At 49.7% G+C, this 19,399-nt stretch overlaps 1 protein-coding gene across 3 annotated transcripts in view; it reads right to left on the bottom strand.

The window, feature by feature from the left end:
• The window catches only part of Shank2 (SH3 and multiple ankyrin repeat domains 2), a 435,405-nt gene that overhangs the window by 372,942 nt on the left and 43,064 nt on the right, over nt 1–19,399 (bottom strand). For all 3 annotated transcript variants that reach the window (XM_055614761.1, XM_055614759.1, XM_055614760.1), the window contains exon 3: nt 13,546–13,765. In XM_055614761.1, coding sequence (XP_055470736.1) covers nt 13,546–13,752 — 207 coding nt within the window. In that variant the 5' untranslated portion in view covers nt 13,753–13,765. The remainder of the gene's footprint in view (nt 1–13,545; nt 13,766–19,399) is intronic.

The raw sequence follows: 19,399 nt of genomic DNA, 5'->3' as shown, positions 1-19,399 counted from the left end.
TAATAATAATAATAATAATAATAATAATAATAATAATAATAATAATAAAACCCTCTCCCTAATGGAGTGGCCATTTCAGCAGTTTCTTGACTGTGACCCTTGCTTACAAACATAATCACGACAAAGATGTTAGAAAACAACCCTGCCCTCAGATTTAACATGGGTCACTTTCTCCTAGTGACTCATCATGCTCTTTGCTAGCCTGGCCTCTGAGCCTCTGAATTCCACACCGATATGGGATTTGCTGAGTTTTTGTAATTCCAGGCCAAGGCTTCCATTTCCAGAGGTTATTTTCTCAAAGAGAATTAAGTGGGAATTAACAGTGAGCTTAAGGAGAAAGGCACACTGTGCTGGCTGATTATGTCTGGGCTCAGAGAGCCCTGCATGCTAGGACACCTGACCTTCCATATCCAACTTGATATCCAGTGGAGGAAGGGGCAGCACAGGAATCCTGACTACAATGAGGAGAGACATAGCTCAGCCAGCTTTAGTTGCTGAAAATGTTAGATATGACTATTGAGCTCCTCTCCACCTTTTGCTATCAGGTCACAAGAGAGGATCAAGGTTGCTTTTCCTTGGTTGGTTTCATGCACGGCCAGGCCCCAGGGCCTCTGTTCTCTTTCAAACTACTTACGATGCACCAAATACTTATGATGAAAGCTGTGAAGTCAAACTGCTTGGCTGAAGCACAAGGAACCAGGTTCACATGGTAGCATTGCAGACAAGGTGGGAATGGGAGCTTCCTCTGGTCTTCGTGACAAGTTAATGTAACTGCAAAGAAAATCAGACTCTCTGCCTTCTTTCTCTCTCAACAGTGCTCCAGCTGTATACTACAAAGCATGGTGGGTAGTCACTCAAAGTAAGTATAAAATCCTAAGAGCATGTTTCTGTACTGTGAAAGGATAGGTGGGCACACAGATGGTTGAATGTTTGCATGAATGAGGAAATGGGTGAGTGGGCAGAAGAATGGATAGATGGGAAAATAACGGGTGGATGGCTGAGTTGGTGGGTGGACAAGTATGTGAGTAATAGATGATTAAGGGGTGAACATGGTGACATATTTCTTTGGGGGCTGAGGCAGGAGGATGACTGAGTTTATGGTCAGCCTGGCATATATGCTGAGAGAGTGAGAGAGATGGGCAGGGTCATGGAGATGATGAATGAATTTGACTTTGATTTTATGACTCAAAGTTTATGTTTGCTTTGCCCCTGAAAGGAAGGGACTGGAAATGAAGACAACGAAGGCCAGCTGCATCAGGAAGGCTTAATGTTATCAGTTAAAAAGTAAAGACTGTCCATGATCAGAGGTCTAGGTAATAGACACCCTGGAGCCCGTGATATTTCTTATTCTTGACATTTTCTCTACGTGAGGAATAAAACACTTCTGATGCCCTCAGCCATCTTCAGCCTCCTGGGGTCTGGCTGGATGGTTGAGTATCAGCTATGGTTGCTGTCCTTGAACTCCAAGCCTCTGAATGAGGGCCAGCACCAATATCCTCTACTATCCAGTAGATTTGTATTTGTGACTTTCTTGATTGCTGAGACAAAAGCAATGAGGGAAAGGGACGGTTTCCCTGGCTTAAAGTTGGAGGGTACAGTTCATCGTGGCAGAGAAGGAACGGAAGCAGGAGTGCCACACTGCATCCACAGTGTGACAGAGACAGACGAAAGCGAAAAAGAGCTCACTTTCTCCTTTCTATTCCAGTCCAGGACCCCAGCCTGTGGAACAGTGCTGCCTGAACGCAGGATGGGTCTTCCCGCCTCACTTAAGCCTCTCTGAAAACACCCTCACAGACACCAAGAGATGAGTGCCCGGGGTGATTCCAAATCCAGTCAAGTTGGCAATGGAGATGAAGCATCATGTCAATCCTGTTGGGTGGCTTTCCTCTTAGAGCAGAAAATGTGCCCAAATTCACACTCAAGTAATCTCTAGTGAACTCTTATAGTCCCATGTAGGCATAAGGTTATTGTGTAATTCAAATGCTCATTTCTGTAACCCCCCCCACTCACACATTGGTTCAGGCCTTGTTCTGAGAATCTCCTGCCTTAATGTTACATAAACTCTGTTCCCCAATGGTCCCTTGCATGCCAATAAAGCAGCTTACAGCCAATCACTGAGCAGGGGAGAAAACAGCCAGTGGAGGAGAAGTGAGAAAAGAAAGTAGGGGATTCATCTGGGGATTAAGCCAAGGGCAGAAGCCCAGGAGACACCTGGGGAGAGAGCTCAGCAGGAAAGTTCCAAAGTGCAAGTATCCTGGAATGAATGCTTGGAGGAACCCAGATTAGTTCAGATTAGTTAAAAATAGAGTAATAACTGCTCAGTTATTGTGTTGGGAAGCTTGTTATTAAAAAAAAGAATTATAGGCTCTCAATTATTTGTATGGTAGCCAGGTTAAGAGAGAAACAAACACAGTTATATAAAAATAGCCATAACACTGCCAAATAAGCCTCTTTGGGTGAGCACTAAGCAAGTAGAAAAGGGTCCATTCTGGGCCAGTGAGAGGACTGAGTCTCCCAAGCATGAAGACTCGAGTTCAGTCCCTGAAACCTACATAGTAGAAGAGAGAGCCAACTCCCACAAGTTGCTCTCTGACCTCCTCAATATGCCCTGGCATGCATGCACACACAGGAATAAATAATTATCTTTAAACTGTATGAGGAAAGAGCTGTACAAAGTGAAGCACAGCTATTGGCACAGAAGACCCTCTTGACATCAGACTTTTGCATGTCTGAGTTGATCAGGGAGACTACCTCGTGACGTTTAGGAAGCCAGTCAGCGTGGTGGCTTACCCCTTCAGTCCTAGCACTGACGAGGCTGAGACAGGGGAGTTGTCGAAAGTTTGAGGCCAATCTGATCTACACAGGAAGAGCCTGTCTCAAAAAAAAATGTAAAAACAAGAAGCAAACAAAGACCCCAATGGATTTGCAAGTGTTGGTACATGTACGGATGTGAGGGGACAGATATGTCGACAACAGGAGAGACAGGACTCTAAAGAGCGAGTCTCTACCTCTCAGCCCATTCATCCTGTGACTCCACTTACCCTGCATGTGTAGAGCAGGAAAAGCCACAGGGAGATCCATAAGAGGACAGATGGCTAGAGGGTGCACAGACTCCTCCAGGGATAAGAAAAACACTATGACTGAGGGGCCTGTGCCCCCACCCTAAGAGTCACTGAGGCACATACTGTCCATGAGTGAATGGTGCAGTTACGTGAATTATGAAAGAAAATGGAGACCGAGGAAACGATTCAGCAGTTAATGCACTTGCCATGCTAGCACGCGGTCCAGAGTTCAGATCCCCAGGACCCTGTAATTCATCCTCAAAGGAGGATGCCCTGAGACAGCTGCTAGCAAGCCCAGCCATATCATCGGTGAGCTCTGGAACTGACTGGGAGACCCTGTCTCAACTAACAGGAGTGAGATGCAATCAAGAATGGCTCTCTGCATTAACCTCTGGCCTCCACATGCACAAGCACACCAACTCGCGCACGCACACACACACACACACACACACACACACACACACACTCAAACATGCATGAATACACATGTATCCACACCCATGAAAATGAGAAAGAAGAAAAGAAAGAAAGAAAATGGGTTTTTGGTCTTATTCTGGAAAACAGCCATGACACCGGCATTCTATTTCAAACTGATTGACAGGTCAGGGGCCCTGTAAACTCCTCCCCTCCATCCAGGACTCTCTGGTAAGAGCCTGTGGTTCTGATCTTATCAGTCCTGTCCTTGGCCCTGTCACCTGGAACCTGTGCAGGCTCTCTTTCCCTTGCCAGCCCTGTACCTGGCTCCCTTCTCCATTTCTCCTTCTCCCCAGAAATCTCCGTTCGACTCTTCTCCCGTCCTTCCTCCTGTCACAGCAGCCAAGGCCACGTGTACAAATTTATTGGAGTTGCATGCTCTGAACAGAACTCAATTTGGCCACCAAAACCTGGCCGTGCCTCTGACCACCCCTATGCCGGTCTCCCTCAGCCACACACTGCACCACAGCATGTGGCCGCTTCTGTGGCGTCAGCACATGGATTTCATGGCTGGTTGTACCTAGGAAGTTCTTCCCAAGAAAAGTCAGCACCAGGGGCTCAGCTCAAATGTACCTCGTTGGCTGACAGGGAAAGCTTAAGTGAGCCTGCTCCCTCCAGCTGGGCTTTAGTGCTCTGTCTGGGCTGTGGCTGCATTAGCAAAACACGCAGGGAACAAAGGGAGAGAGACTCTAAGCGAACAGCTCTTCAGACGCCAGGTGCTGTGAGAGAAATCACAGCTCCAAGGCAACCAAAGACCTGCCTGAGAAAGTCAGGTGGAGCCTCTGCTGGATAGAGGAGTGTCTGGGCTCCCTTTGGGGGTAGTAAGAAGCCCCAGAAGAGCTGAATAAAGCCAGTGACCACCATAAGGCTGAGTGAGATGCCAGTCACTGAGGCCACAGATTGTGTGGCCTGAGCCACATGGAAATGTCCAGAACAGGAGAAAAGCGACAGACACAGAGGGTAGAAACACATTTGTCAGGCTGCAAGTGGGCATGAGGGATCTTTCTGGGGTGGTGGAGTGGCCCAAACCTGGATGGAGGCCATGGGCACACAGCTTGCTAAATTTACTAGAAACTGTTGACCTGACTGCTTAAAATAAACAGACTCTGTGGTCTGTAAAAGATTACAAATCAATAGAGCTCTTTTGACTGTTTGGGGGTGGGGGTAGGGGTGGGGAACAAGTCCTTTTTAAAGGTAACCCTGGCTGAGGAAGATGCTCAGAGCTAGGCTAGGTGTGTGAGTGCAAGGAGGAGGAAGGGAAGAGCTATGTCCCAGGCTGTACCCAGACTCAGCCTCTGAGCTTTCCACAAAGCCCCCAAGAGAAGTGAGCTTACACTTGATGGGTGTTGTTATGTTGGGGATGTAATGATGGTGAGTCCAGGGTTAAGGGCAGAAAATGAGCAAAGGATACATGCTAGATGGATGGTTCAGAGAGCCAGCTATCCTTGAACTGGGCAGTGAAAGTAATGACAAGTGCAGGGGAGAGTTTAGGTTCCAGAGAAAGGAGTTCTGCAGGCAGGAGCCCCTGGCAGGAGTCAGAGACTGGGAATGGTGAGCTGAGAGCTGAGAGCTAGTGTTGAGGAAGCTCAGATTCAAGCTAGATGGAGGGACTAAGAGCTTTGCCTATGGAACCAGGCACTATGGACCCAGTCCCTCCACAGGAGGCCTTCCCATTAGTGACTTGGCTAAGTCACTAAGTCATTAGTCCAAAACTTAGTTGACCAGTGCTATGATGCTGTAGGGAACAAGGTGGAAGATGAGCTATATGGATCCAGCATCCTAGGGGTGGTCCATACTAAACAACCCAGAACAAAGCTACCTGGTGTGGAATGAAGGTACCGCCATGCTTAACATCCTTCACCAGACACGCAAGCTACCTGTTTTCCAAAATCACAGATACCATGACCCTTGGAAAAAGTATTCTCTCCTTCCATGGGACCAAGAACAATGTTCAAACAGCTGGTCAAGATGATAAGTTGTGCACCAGCCTTCTTGCACCCTCTCACCACAGATGCTCACACCACATGGTCCTTCATCCTCAGTCTCTGGACAGGGACATGGGCTCAAGCATCTTCATAGCAAGCTGAGTTCCCCAAAAGCCCGGGATATTTCATAAATACAAGGCCAGACAGACAGTCACCTGCCTGTGACCAAAAGCACAAGAGGGAGATGACAGCATTGTACCTTGAGCTCCAGTTCAACCTCAAAGACAAGCCGAACCGTCAAGGATATTTCAGAGTCAGGAAAATTAGGTAGACCATTCAGAAGCAGGTGATAGATGGTCGCTGGTGTGTGTGTGGTGGGGGCAGGGATAGCGGGATGAACAGGCAGACTCTTCTAGGAGTGCCAAATCTGGAGCAGTGGCTTCAGGGAGGTACATAGGTGAGAGAAACAGAGAGAGTCAGGCTGAGAAAGAGAGAGGAAGGGTGAATTGCAATAAATTGTCTTTAAGGGGGTCAGGATGGTAGACGAAAAGCTTTTTGCTAAATGAAATACCCCATAGGAAGATATATCTATGTCATAAGTGGAACTACTAATTAAGGCAAAAGGGGCCAGCCTCGTTTCCCTGCAGCAGCTGCCAGGAGATGAGCCAGGGTGGCGGGATGGAGGAGATGGGGGCTTGGACTGATAGCTTAGGCAGAGCTCCTGGTGCCAAGCCTGACTGGAGGTTGAGGGGCTGCTTCTGGGAACCCTCCAGAACCCCACACACACACTCCCACAGTACTCTTCTTCCACCTCCCTAGGACAAAAGTGGGTTCAAATCAGTGCCACTGTGCAATTTGGCCACAACCAGTGCTATACCCATTCCCTCATCCACTGTTCTCCAAAAACACAGCAGAAGAGCCCACTTTGCTTGGTACTGATTTGGGCACAGGCCACTTTTTAAAAGGCCGAGTTGAATGGCCAGGGCCAGTAGCTCACCGCATTTGGAATGATGCAGAAATTGCTTCAACATGCCCCTGGCACCTTTCACCAGCCCCTGCCTGTCCTCTAAACCCACCAGCTGGGTCCTGCTCAGCCAGGACTCCAAGGGTGCCTTGTCAGCACTGCACAAGGCTTTCCTGGCTCAGGCTCACTAGAGTTGTGAGCCCAGGAATAGCAGGCAGTGGGGGACATCAGGGTTGGGCCTCATGGGGCAGTGAAGGACAGTCCTGAAGCTTCTCCGAGCACCACCCTCCAGTGTGTAGGCACTGGGGAGCCCTAGGGCAAGCTGGCTGGCAGCTCTACTCAGCTCCTCCGGGCAGGATTCCAGGAACTGTGTCATGTCCCCAGCTAGACAGAGGATTTGGCCCTCAAGGGACAGCATGCGGGAACAATGTCCGCTCTGTTGCTGACAACTCATACCCGTGGGATTGCCTGTCTCTGCCTCCAGAGGCTTTGTTTGTCTTCAACAAAATGAAGTGAAATGGTCTTTAGAAAGTTCCAGAACTGATTACGCTCCTGAGAGAGCCCTTCCGGTTACAAAATGCTATTGCACTTCTGGCCTTCAGGATGAGGTGTCCAGGGTGGCCTTTCCCAGTATGCCCAGTAACTCTAGTGGGTGCAAGCAGATACAAGATCTGTGGGAGAAACGGGCCTGCAACACAGTGAAGGTGACCAGCCAGGAACTGGTCAAAGCAACCAGGGAACGTGGAGCTTGGCCTTGCCAGATGTCAATGCTGTAGCTACCCAAATTATACCACACTATGCCTACCCTCAGAGAGTCCTGTGAGCCCTCTCCAGGCACCTACCCCATCCTGGCTGCTAAGGAACACTGTGGCAGCAGGGATAGCTCAATAAACCTCCCAGGGTAGGGACACATGCAAAGTGATAACAGCAAGACAAGGGTGTGGAGCTGCTCACTGGCCATCTTCCCACACTGAATACCTGCGTAAACTAGGCCTGGGTACCCGGCAGTCAGTGGGCACATCGTGGGCCTTTTGTTCAGTGAGTTGTCAGATGTCTTACTGGCTCCCTTCTGATCCTCCATGTTCCTTCTGCAAACTGGGATGCTTGCTGTTACGCTATCCATAGCAGCTCACATGGATGTCGGGTGCATGAATGAAGAAAGTACAGTGTATAGACGCAGTGGAATTTTGTACAGCCGTAAAGAAGGAAATCAGGACATTTGCAGGGAAACGGATGAAACTGGAGGTTGTTTTGTTAAGCAAAATAAGCCAGACTCAAAAAGACAAATGTTGCATGCTTGTTCTCATATAAACAATCTAGACTTAAATGTGCGGTGGGTGGGAGGTAGGAAGGGAACTGTGAGAGGGGAGAAGATGGAGGCTATTTGGGAGGAGGAAGGAGACCAACAGAGAGGTAGAGGGGGCAGGAAAGGACAGTGCAGAGAGGTGGAGGGGGCAAAGAAGGACAGTGGGAAGAAGTGGGGGGCAGAGAGGGACAGTGGGTGAGGTGGAGGGGCAGGGAAGGACCATTGGGGAGATGGTAAAGGTAGGGAAGGACAATGGGAGGATGGGGGGATGGAAGGAGAGTGGGGTGGAGGTGATGAAGATAAGTAAGGACGGTAGGGGAAGGTGGAGGGAAGGGCAGTGGGGAGAGGATGAATAAGGACAAAGTTTAATGGTGTATGAAAATGTCACAAGAAAAACCTACTTCTTTGTGCATTATCAAAAAGTCTCATTAAAAACTTCGGCACACCCTGAGCCTCCTGGTGACCGGGCTGTACGGCTCTGTCTCCTCCCAGCTGTGGATCATGAAGGTTCCATTTGAGCACCTAAGATGCTGTCCCTTTCTATAGGCATGTTAACCTTCAACAAAGATGCTCAGATGTGCTACCAAGCTCAAAGTTGCTGCAAGGACTACACAGAACACTTTCAAGGCCTTAATATGGTGTGTGTCACGAGATCAAGGTCCAGGAAGTCATTCAACACCTTTTGGTATAATTATGGCACACTGGGATTTCCCCGGCAAGAAGCACACCCATAGGGAGGAGTTATGTCAGGACCAGCTCAAGGCAAAGCTGCACCCTGCCTGGGCTCAGTGGGCACGGTCATCCTGGGGACAGACCCCAGCAATGGCAGGGCGAATTATGGTCTGTATCCGCTCCCAGCAGCCTAACCCTCACCACCTGCTTTGTCATCCCAGCCTTGATGTTTAGATTCTTGGCATACTTTACAGTCCACAGCATTTATGCCTATATCAACAGGCAATTCTGAGAAATCAGGCTTAACCAGTTAAAACACCACAGTGGAAGGGTGGCTCAGATGGATGGTGGGTCGGGGGCTCTTCGCTTTGGACACCAACACTGAGGAATACCGTCCCTGGGAATCAAGCAAGGCAAACTAAATGTTCCAAAATACAGAAGCCAGCCTAGGCAGTGCCTGAGGAAGACTGGGGCACTACACAGGGTTGGATCATACCCTCGCTGACAACTTTCAGGGACACAGAAGCCTGTGGCAGGAGGAGGGACTCCTCTCTCACTGTGGCTCTTTTCCCTTCCTTAGGTGGGAGAGAAGGGTCTGGAGTCAGCTGCTGGAAGACCCTGTAGACAGGGCTCTTCGCTGAGTGATGAGAGGGACAGGTGGGGTCTGTCTGTGATGAAGAGACAGTCTTTGTTCAGGGGACTCCCCAAGGAAAAGCATCTAAAATAATCTTTGGAGAAAAAAAAGAAAGGGAGATACCTGCCCCCAGCCCTCTAGAAAGATTCCCCACCCCCATCTCTGTAAATACAGACAGACAGACTGATATATCTAACTTCACAAGAGATCTGGGAGGGTTTACTCAGGTGTCCTCGGACCCACAGAAAGACAGAGCTGCTGTCACTCAGCTGGAGTGGGCTGGGCAAGGATGGATGGCTTAGGCAACAATGAAGGCTGAGAAGAAAACAGTGGGGAGAGAGCTGGCCCCCTTCTGCTCTGAGAGAAAGCTCAGCCCACAGAAGAAGGGCTATCTGAAGAAATATTACACTCAGGAGGGAAATAATCAGACATCAGAACAGCTGTGTGCCAAACAACAGCTCCAGAGAATACTTGTCAGAAACAGAGTGAAAAGCTATGAAAACAGACCCTACTCCAGATCAGAGAATCCTGGGGACTGACGGGTCCAGCCGAATGCATGTCACAAAGACAATGGAAAATTCAACAGAGAGGGACTGAGATGTAGACGTGGAGAAGAAACCCCCAAAGTGAAGCTAGCTGGTTCCCCTGACGTAGATAGAAACCAGGCCAGCAACTTGGGTTATGCCACAGAACACCAGGAAACTGCCTAGCAAGGAATAATGGGCAAACCTCTCAGGCCACACTTCCACGAAGGACCAACAAGAACCACTTTCAGGACTAGATATTGTACTGCAGAGGACGTGAATTCAGTTTCTAGCTCGTACGTCAGACAGCTCACAACTGCATGTAAATCCAGCTCCAAGGATGCCGTCTTCTGGCCTCTATAGGCCTGAATATGCTCTCACACACATATGCATAATTCAAAATAAAGATAAATTTAAAAAAAGACAATAATCACATTCTAGGAGCTAGGGAGCAACTCATCCCTGGGTTCTGCCCACAGTACCACATAAAACAGGTATGGTGGTAGTAGTCCCGCTTTTAACTCAAGCACTTGGGAGGCAAAGGCAGGCAAATTTTTGTGAGTTCAAGGCCAACCTGGTCTAGAGTGAGCTCCAGAACAGCCAGAGCTACACGAAGAAACATAAAGAAACACTGTCTTGAAAAACAAACAAGCAAAAAACAAGTGTGGTGGTCCATGCCCATAATCCCAGCACATAGGATTTGGAGGCAGGGGGATCAGGAGTTCAAGGTTATTCTCATCTACTTAGTGAATTTGAGGCCAGCCTGGGCTATGTGAGACCCTATTTCCAAATATTTAACAACAACAACAACAACAACAACAAAAATAGTTGTAGTCTAGAATAATTTTGGCCCCAAACTGTGTTAGAGAGGAAAATGCATGTCTGAGCCAAAGGGGACAAAGGAGCATTTTAAAATGCAGTCACCCCTCACTGTCTTTGGGTCCCTTGTCTAAGAATAAGCCAACTTAAGGGAACTGATTTATAATTCCTAAATCCTTTCATTTACAGATATAAACAAAGCAGGAAGAATCTGAGTTACACACACACACACACACACACACACACACACACACAACTTTTAGCACCCCAGCATCAGCTCTTGTTTTATAAACAGGGGTCCACACTGCAGTCTGTTCTGTGCCTATGTAGTTTTCACATTTTTTTCAATGTACATTGTTCTGAAAATCTTTTCCCTGCTTAGAATAGATTTCCAGGGCCAGCGAGATGGCCCAGTGAGTGAAGCTGCTGGTCTGAGTTTGGTCCCTGAGCCCCACATGACAGGAAAGAACTAGCTCCTGAAAGTTGCCCTCTGACATTCTCATAGAAACTGTATATGGGTTTGCGCATGTGTGCACGCGCGCGTGCGCGCGCGCACACACACACACACACACACACACACACACGCACACGCACACACACCATACAAGCAAATAGAATTAATTAAGTAAGTAACTGCATTTTTAAAAATAGGTTTCCAACAGGGTACTGAAGTTCATGATTATGTTGACTGCAGGAAGGCTGAGCTGCTCATTAGGAAGACACGATGTCTCACTGATGTGGGTTCTAGTGCCCCTGGCCCTGAGCTCAGCTTCCATGACTCAACCGCAGCAGGAACTCTGGTGTCTTTACAGAGCAGACGGCACACACACGGCGAGGACCAGCCACACTTTCACGTTCATGAGGAGGCTGTGCCTTCAGCAATGGGCTCTGCCCAGTACAGGGGCAAACAAAGCAGGAATGTGATGAAGAAAAGGCCGCTGCAAAGGTCTCTGGCCTTTCATAGAGTGTGAGTATGGGAGCAGAGGCGGGGTGACTCTGGGGTACGGGGTGCGGGCTGGGATGAGTGTTAAGTAAGATAAGCAATGTCTGAAGGCAGCATCCTTACCAAAGGAGGAAGGAAGATGGGCTGCAGGGTGGGGGTGGAGGGAAGGAAGCACAAACAGCTAGTTGCTGCTCACTAAACCTTCCAAGGCCCAGTCTGCAATTAAGTGACCCTCCTAAGGAAGATGGGGAGGGCAGGGATGTGAGATGCTCCCTAGCACATCCTCACCATCCCTCATGGTCAAGGCAGATAGATGGGAGAATGGGGAGGACTCCGCACCCCAGAAAAGGCCTGGCTACAAGCAAAGGATCCTGAATCCGCAAGTATCTGGGCACGTGAGAACCTCCCACCTCTTCTTCCTGACAGAGAGAGGGGGAAGGGGGTGCTGTTCCAAGAGCCTGGGAGTTGGAGGGGCAGCTCACTTTAGCAATCTGCCTCATTCATCCGGAAGCGGGCCAGGAAAAGTACAGCCAGAGAGGGAGGACCAAACAGGAAACAGAAATTCTAGCCCTCATCATGGATTTAATAATGCTTCCCTCTAGATGGCCTTGGATACCATCTTTCTTGGAGCAACAACAACAACAAAAAGATGAATGTTCATTGTTTCCTCTCTGGCTTTTTCTCCTTTTAAATTCAAATGAATAATGTCAGTGATGTTCATTGATGAATAGTGTGTGTGTGTGTGTGTGAGAGAGAGAGAGAGAGAGAGAGAGAGATTGAGAGAGAGATTTGCGCCCACACAGCCCTTCCAGAGCCTGCCTTCAAGAGTTGGCTAATGGCAGCTTAGAGAGATTCCACCCCTCCCTCACCTGCCTCACCCTGCCCCCCTCGCCCCGTCACTCTACCACCTAACTCCCACCCCATTGTCCCTCTACCCCATCCCCCAGCACCCCATCTTCCATCTGGCTAACCACACTACCCAATCCCCCACCACTCTCATTCCATCGCCTCATTACCACACCCACCACCCACCCTGTCAACCCACTCTGCTTCCTTCATCCTGTCACCCCAGAGCACGCCCCTTACCACTTCTCCTGGCCTGTCATTAACTGACATTCTCTCTTGTCACAGACACCAACCAGACAGATTCTCAAAAGGCCCTGGCATGACCCTGTGTAACGCCCCAGGGAGCCAGAGCCTGATACCCCAGACCAGCAAAGCAACCACAGTTCACAACCCACCCCTCATGAGGTCAGGTTTATCTCTGCTGTGAGTTTCTAGTTTCATCAGAAAAGCCCCAAGGAGTTAAAGAACAAGGAAGGAGAAAGGCAGAGAAAAATGACAGAATACCAGGCCCAGGGATCTCCTGGGAAGTCGCGTCTAAACACAGCATCCATGGTCATCTATCACATCCAGCTTGCCTCCGCTTCCTAAGACAAGTACCAGAAGCCAACATCCAGGGGGAGCAAGCCCGTCCCCAGGGACTGGGCAGGGTGATCAGCATAAGCAAGTCGTGGACATCCCAGGAGATGATGATAGGCCCGGGGCTCAGGGACAGCCACACAGTGACCAGAGCAGTGTGGGGACGTGAGGTACACTCAGATCAGACTCCCTACTTCCAGGAGTGGGAGAGCACAGGCTGTCTGCATAAGCAGCGAGCAACCGAAAGGAGGCAGCTGCAGTGGGCTTTCCTGCTCAGGAATCATAGATGCTGCTGGCTAGTGTTTTCACCACTGCACTTCATCTATAACCAGGAATGGCTCCTGTGGGTCCTGGCAGCTATAGGATTTAAAGAGTCTATCAGACAGAGGCACGCACACGGCGCCCCACTTTTTGCCTGTGACATCCTGGCTCACCTTGCGACTCCGCTAAGAAGAAGGCCACCACCGAGGATAGCCTTTAACCTTGGCTATCCAAGTGACCAAGGAGCCCAAATACACCTCTTTTCTTTTTCCCTGCTACAAAGTATCATCATAGCAATACAGAATGAGTAAAGAGTGCTCAAAGAAACTTAGGCTGCAACAGGAAGGAAGGGGGATGGGAATGCTAGGGGCAAGAACTGTCTTTGAGCTACACAGGAGCACTGGGCGTAGAGCACCAGTCGGCAGGCCCAGGGTGAACCAGAGCCCCTATGGCCACCGTTAAAGTCAGAGCCAAGGCTGGCTAGACACAGACGTGTGAGCAGCGGGTAGAAGAGCATGCTGCCGTGCACAGGGGCTCACCGTCTGCTGCAGATCCTGAATGACCACTCGAATCACCAGTGTGTTGTCCTGGATCTCCTCCATCTTCACCCCCGCTGGCTTCTCTGTGGTGGCCCGGATCGTGTCATAGATGGTTTCTTCTTTGGAGCTGTCGGATTCCGAGCCCACGGAATAGTCGGAGAAACTCTGGGCCATCTCGTCCTCACTGGACGTGGGGCTGCGTGGCATGGTGCCTGGATCTCTGTGAGGGAAGGAGAAAGGAGAGTAAATAAATATAAGTATCGGAGACTGGTTTCTGAGGCTGCAATGTCACACCCGTGTGCATACACTGTCAGATCCCTAAAGGTGGAAAATGTGGGCACCCTCCTTCTCTTAAGCCTAGGCAGAGGCAGCAGGCAGGGCCAGGACCAAAGAGGCCCCTCAAACTGTGCTGAAGCTGCTCTGAAGGAGTCCCACCTGGCTGCAGCAAATGACCACGACCATGGGGATTTGCTGATGGCCGCAGTGGCAGTTTGAAACTACCCATATAGAAGAAACAGCTACCTCTGTTTTTTGTTTTTTTTTTTCTTTGAGGCCAGAGTGGCAGCAGGAGAGGAAGGAACGCAGGCACGAGGTCAGAAGGCGGCAAGCTATGCTGTAATAACCCCCTACTTCAAACACAGAGTGGCTAGCAGCATCGAGTAAAAATAGCACAGAAAGATGAGGATAGCCTTAGAAAGATCATTGCCAGGTCCGAGAGTAGAACAGAGACCCAAGTCTTAAGCAAGCTGAAGCCAGGAGAGGCAGAAACTGGAGAAGCCCCTTCCTTAGAGCCAACGTAAGGACAGCTGCAGTGCAAAACCTCTGCCCAGGTTGCAGGTGGCTCCCTCAGAGCAGGGTCTTCCATGAGTACCAGGAAGACCACCATGGCCCAGCATGGCAGCATACACCTGTAATGCTAGCATTTAGGAGTTGGAGACAAGAGGGTTATGAGTTCAGAGTCAGCCTGGAGATAATGCGTTTGAGGCCAGCCTGGGCTACAAGAGGGGGAAATAAAAGTAAAATACCAACAGAACACAGGAAAGGTTATCCAGTGTTTGGTGACTCCAGAGGTGACCCTTCCCCTCTGGGAGTCCAGAAAGAGCTGAATAAACACTTAAAGTGGGGCTTCTGGGGGCCTGATGAAATGTGACCATCATACCAGCAATTCCACCTGTATAGAAATTCTGTCAAAAAGCTGAAGGCCATGTGGGCGAGGGTGTCCTGGGCCAGGGGGGATACATGGTCAGCCTCATCATTCAGCATCGCCTGGCCGGGCTGAGGGCTCTACAGCTGTGAACAAATGAACCTGAGCTTTGCATGGATGGCCCTAAACACGACCCTGAGCAAAGAAGAAGAAACTTGCAGAAAGACTCACATAACCTCGGATATCTCTGTGGTTGGAAAGGCATGGGACAGTCTCACAGACAGACAGACAGATTAACAGGACATCACAGCAGGGAGGCATCAATGGGAAGGAAGACAGGAACCTCTAGAGGCATCTCTCAGGAGGGCAGAGTTAGGAATGCCCAGCCCAACAGGGCTATTTGCTTGCAGCCTAAGAGACAACAAGTGTCAAACTCTGGTAAAGCTGGGAGCACGGGTGTCTACGATGTATGCTGTAAGTTTTCCTAGGTGGGAAATACTTCATGGAAGAAGGAATTGAGAAAGAGGAAAGGAGAGAGGGACAGAAGGAACATCACCCACACACAAATTTCAGGTTACTTTGGCATAGAGAATAATTTAAGCTGAGGACAACTGAGCAGAAGCGGAGGCAAGGACAGTCCTGTTTCCCTGTTTGCCTAAGAGCAGTGCATCACTTTACAAAGCTGCTCCCCTGTGTCTCCCAGGGAAGACAAAGGTCCACTTCTAAAAACAACAAAAACAACTTTGATACTCATCATCTAGAGGACAGCCAGCCCAGGGGAACCCACATGACAGGCTGCAACAGTTGCCGCCAAGCTGCACTCCTCTCTGTGTGTCGGCCATCCCAAAGACTGTCACCTGAGATCAAGTCTTCTCTCATCTCCATTGTTCTCTCACAGAGATACAACCCCAGGCCACAGCTCTAAACAAGCCTTTGAGTCACTCTTCCCAGAGGCTTAGCCCAGGATGGGGAGGGAGGTGTGGGCTGCCTCTGTTAACAACCTGCTTTTCTTTTGTGGATCTGCCTTTTGTCACTGAATTCATGAATTCACAGAGCCACAAGGCAGAGAACCAAGAATAGTAGCAAAGGGGTTTCCTTCCCTATGGAAGGAGGGGAAGAAGGAAGGAAGGAAGGAGGGTGATAGATGGAGGGATGTGTGGGTAGGGAGGTGGATGGGGAGATGGATGGATGAGACATGAACAGCTGACCGGGTGAATGTGTGCATGGATGAGAGCTGAATATGAACGAGAAGATGACTGAGTTAATGAGTGGATGAATGGCTACATGGATGGATGTTAGGGTGAGTGGATGGATGGATGATAAAGGACGGGTAGATAGGTGAGGAGGTAGGAAGGCTGTATACATGATGAATGTATATATGAATGGCTCGGGTGAGAATGTAGATTTTTGAGTGACTAAATGGAAAAAAAGTAGGAGAGCAAAAGGAGAAAGGAGGGAGGATTGAGAAAGGTACTTGACAAGGCCCTTCATAATACAAGGTCAGTTCACTGTCAGTTATTCACGCTGGTGGCTGTGGGGATGCCAGTGCGTGGGAATCCAAACCAATTGCCCACAGCGCTACTTCATGTCTCTCTATGCATGGAAACACATTCCCCATACTCCAGGGCACGCAGTGCCTGTATGCACAGGTGGGGAAGGCAGCGTCAGGCCCTGGCAGGTGCCCACTATGTGTGCCAGGGCCACCATGTGCAAAGCCATGTCTCCTTCTTGGCCTCACAACATACTGGCACAGAGCGATGCCACTTACGGGAACCCTGTCGGTACCAGCACAGCACCCAGCCAGTCTTCCTGAGACAGGGTGCTCTAGGGGAGCCCTCCTATCTAACATGACCACTGTTCTGCAGTCTCCACGGGGCTCAGGAGAACTCGCACTGCCTGATTCAAATACTACACCATGTGCCACGATTGTACCCGCAGGGATAAGGGGTACCCAGACTTCTTTCTCACTCTCCAGTCCCTCAGCTGACAGTAAGTTGCAGAAAAATTCCAAACATGGTTGTCTCCACGTGGACACACCTCATTATCAGCCTTCTGCAAGATCCCAGGCGACAGCTACCCCAGGTCCAGGGCTCAGCCCTGGTCCACCTGGCCACTTTGAATCAGCACTGGGCTGCAGTGGCCCTGTAGCTGAGGCAGAATCGACAAGGTGCACCTAGCTCTACCCTTCATCACCTCTGTACACACCAAGGCCACTAGCCCTCACATCGGGTACCCTGGGATACCTGCACCGGCTTGCTAGCCCCATAACCTTGGGCCTGGGCTGGAATTAGAGACTCTCATCCCACCGTGTGACTTTAAGTTGTATCAAATTATAAGTTAAGTCAGCTATCACACCTATACACATGTGTACCTGGACACACACACACATGCACACACACAAACGCACAAATTCAATTAAAAAGAAAAAGAAAAGAAAAGCCTGCTAATCTAGAGTTTTTGTTTAAAAACAGATACCTGGTTTTTTTTCCTATCACCAGGGATGTTCTATGATGCCAAAGGGTAGAAGCTACCGGCAGCTCTTTCCTGGACCCAGCAGTCCCATGGGGTCCCCAGAGACCCTCAGAAACCCCGGTTACCTGATCGCACTCCTCTCCATGAGGTCATTCAGTAGGATCTTCCCACTGAGGCAGGAGTCCATGCTCCCTACTGGACCTGGCAGTGTTTCTACTGGGGCCTCACTCTTGCCCAGCTCACCCTCAGGGACAACCCCAGCAATAAGCCCCCTCAGCCAGCCGGAAAGGTCTGCAAGTAAAAATTCCAGCGTTCACCCTGGGCAGTACACAGTTAAAATCTCAGGCCACGTGTGGTGAAGCACACTTTTAATCCCTGCACTCCGAGAAGGACCTCTGTGTTCTAAGCAGTCTGGTCTACTAGTGAAATCGTGTCTCAAAGCTAGTTTGAGTGCAAACACTATCTCAGGGCAAACAAGCCTTCCTGTATTCACTAGCTGAACATGTTCATGGTTTCTGCCAGCATCTTCTCAGCCACAGAAGGATCCAGCAAGGCACCTGAGGTCCGTTATCCAGCCATGCCTGTCCATCTAGGTTAGGCACCAGCTTCAAAGTAACTTTTAGTATTCACTTGTTCATTCATTTCACCATCCTGTTTTTTCCAGACTCATCTTTGATATGCATGCCTGTGCAGGTGACCTGGAGGCCAGAAGAGAGCATCAGAGCCCCTGGAGCTGGAGTTCTGGGTGGTTGGGGGCTGCAAGGGAAGAACTCTGGCCTTCTGGGAGAGCATGCTCTTAACTGCTGAGCCAGACCTCCAGCCCTTCACTCACCACCTGTGTGGGAGTTAACAGGGGTCTGTACTCAAACCTGACCTGACATCATCACAAGATGAGGATCCCTAATCCCCAGGGATGTCAGACTCTTTGGGGTTTGAGAAGATGTGCACACACATAATGAAAAATCTTGTGGGTGGGACTCGGGTCTGAAGATGAATTCATTTGTGCGTTGTATACACGTCGCCAGTGGTGATTTTAAACACCACAGTCAGTGCACCTGTGTTTCAGCGCAATCCACGCCCTGAGGTCAGGAGTGGAATTTTCCACTCTTATCCTAACGTTTCTGTTCAGGAAGGTTTGGATATCAAAGTGCTCTGGATTTTTGGGTTTGGGGGATAATTACGTGTTGTGACATGATTCCACCCAGGCCTCTGGTTCTCAGAAAGCTATTCATGCTCTCATCCTGACTGAGCAGCTTTTTCAAACACACCAGTGCCAGACCAGAAATTCTTATTTAACCGCCTCACCGTGGCTATTGCAGTTTAAATGCTCTCAGGTGGTTTAACAGGCAGGCAGGGTGACAGCCACAGGTTGGAGCCATGGGTCCTCATTAACCTTGAGCCGATCTTGTACTCTAAAGCAGCTGGAGTGTCACAGGCTAGATGAATACAGAGCAGCTTCTCCTCTGAGTGGCAGAGGCATGTCCACACTGTTTGGGACAGAGGGGGAAGGACAGAGTTCTCCATCCCACATAGACGTGGAGGACATGGGGCAGCCCCTGCCATGGTGTTTGCTGCTTGGGGGTTGTTTTTATCAGTAAGTACAAGGGTCAGTAAGGGGTTGGAGAGCCATCTCAGTAGGTAAGGGTCCTCGCCCAGGTTCAGTTTCCAGAATCCACATGGCAGCTCGTAACCATATAACTCCAGTTCCACAGGGTCCAGCTCCCTCTTCTGGCCTCCAGGGGCATTAGGCATACTCATGGTGCACAGACATACATGCAGGCACCATTAACCTTTCAAGTTAATATAAAATACATGGGGAAATTTTTTGCTAACTTTGGGAAGCAAATCTAAAAGACCAAGCGTGACCCATCTGGTGCCTCCGGTTTCTGATCTTAGTGTCTCCAGCTCAGCCTTAGGTTCTGCTGCTGTGTTTGAGAGCAGGAAAGGGCAGATGCCCACCCTAGCCCGACCTCCCAGAAGCTTGTGCCGGAGCATAAGGGAGCAGTGTACAGCGCAGGGCTCCCAGCTGGGATCACTGATGACCCATGGGACAATGCTCGGATGCACAGAGGTAGAATAGTGCGGGCACTCCCTCAGTGGGTGTCTAATGGCTGGGCTGGTGACATACCTCTTGGTAGATATGCAGTCCATTCTCATGATGCCGTGGCCAATAGGACATGGGACTGTTGGCCGCGTATCACTGTCAATTGACCCCTGGTGGAAAGGTAGCACTATGAG

The sequence above is a fragment of the Psammomys obesus genome, unplaced genomic scaffold (assembly GCF_907164565.1).
Source record: "Psammomys obesus unplaced genomic scaffold, mPsaObe1.curated_primary_1811, whole genome shotgun sequence".
NCBI classification, from domain to species: Eukaryota; Metazoa; Chordata; class Mammalia; order Rodentia; family Muridae; genus Psammomys; species Psammomys obesus.
Note: the sequence above shows the minus strand (reverse complement) of the source record. Positions and strands in the feature narration are given on the sequence as shown.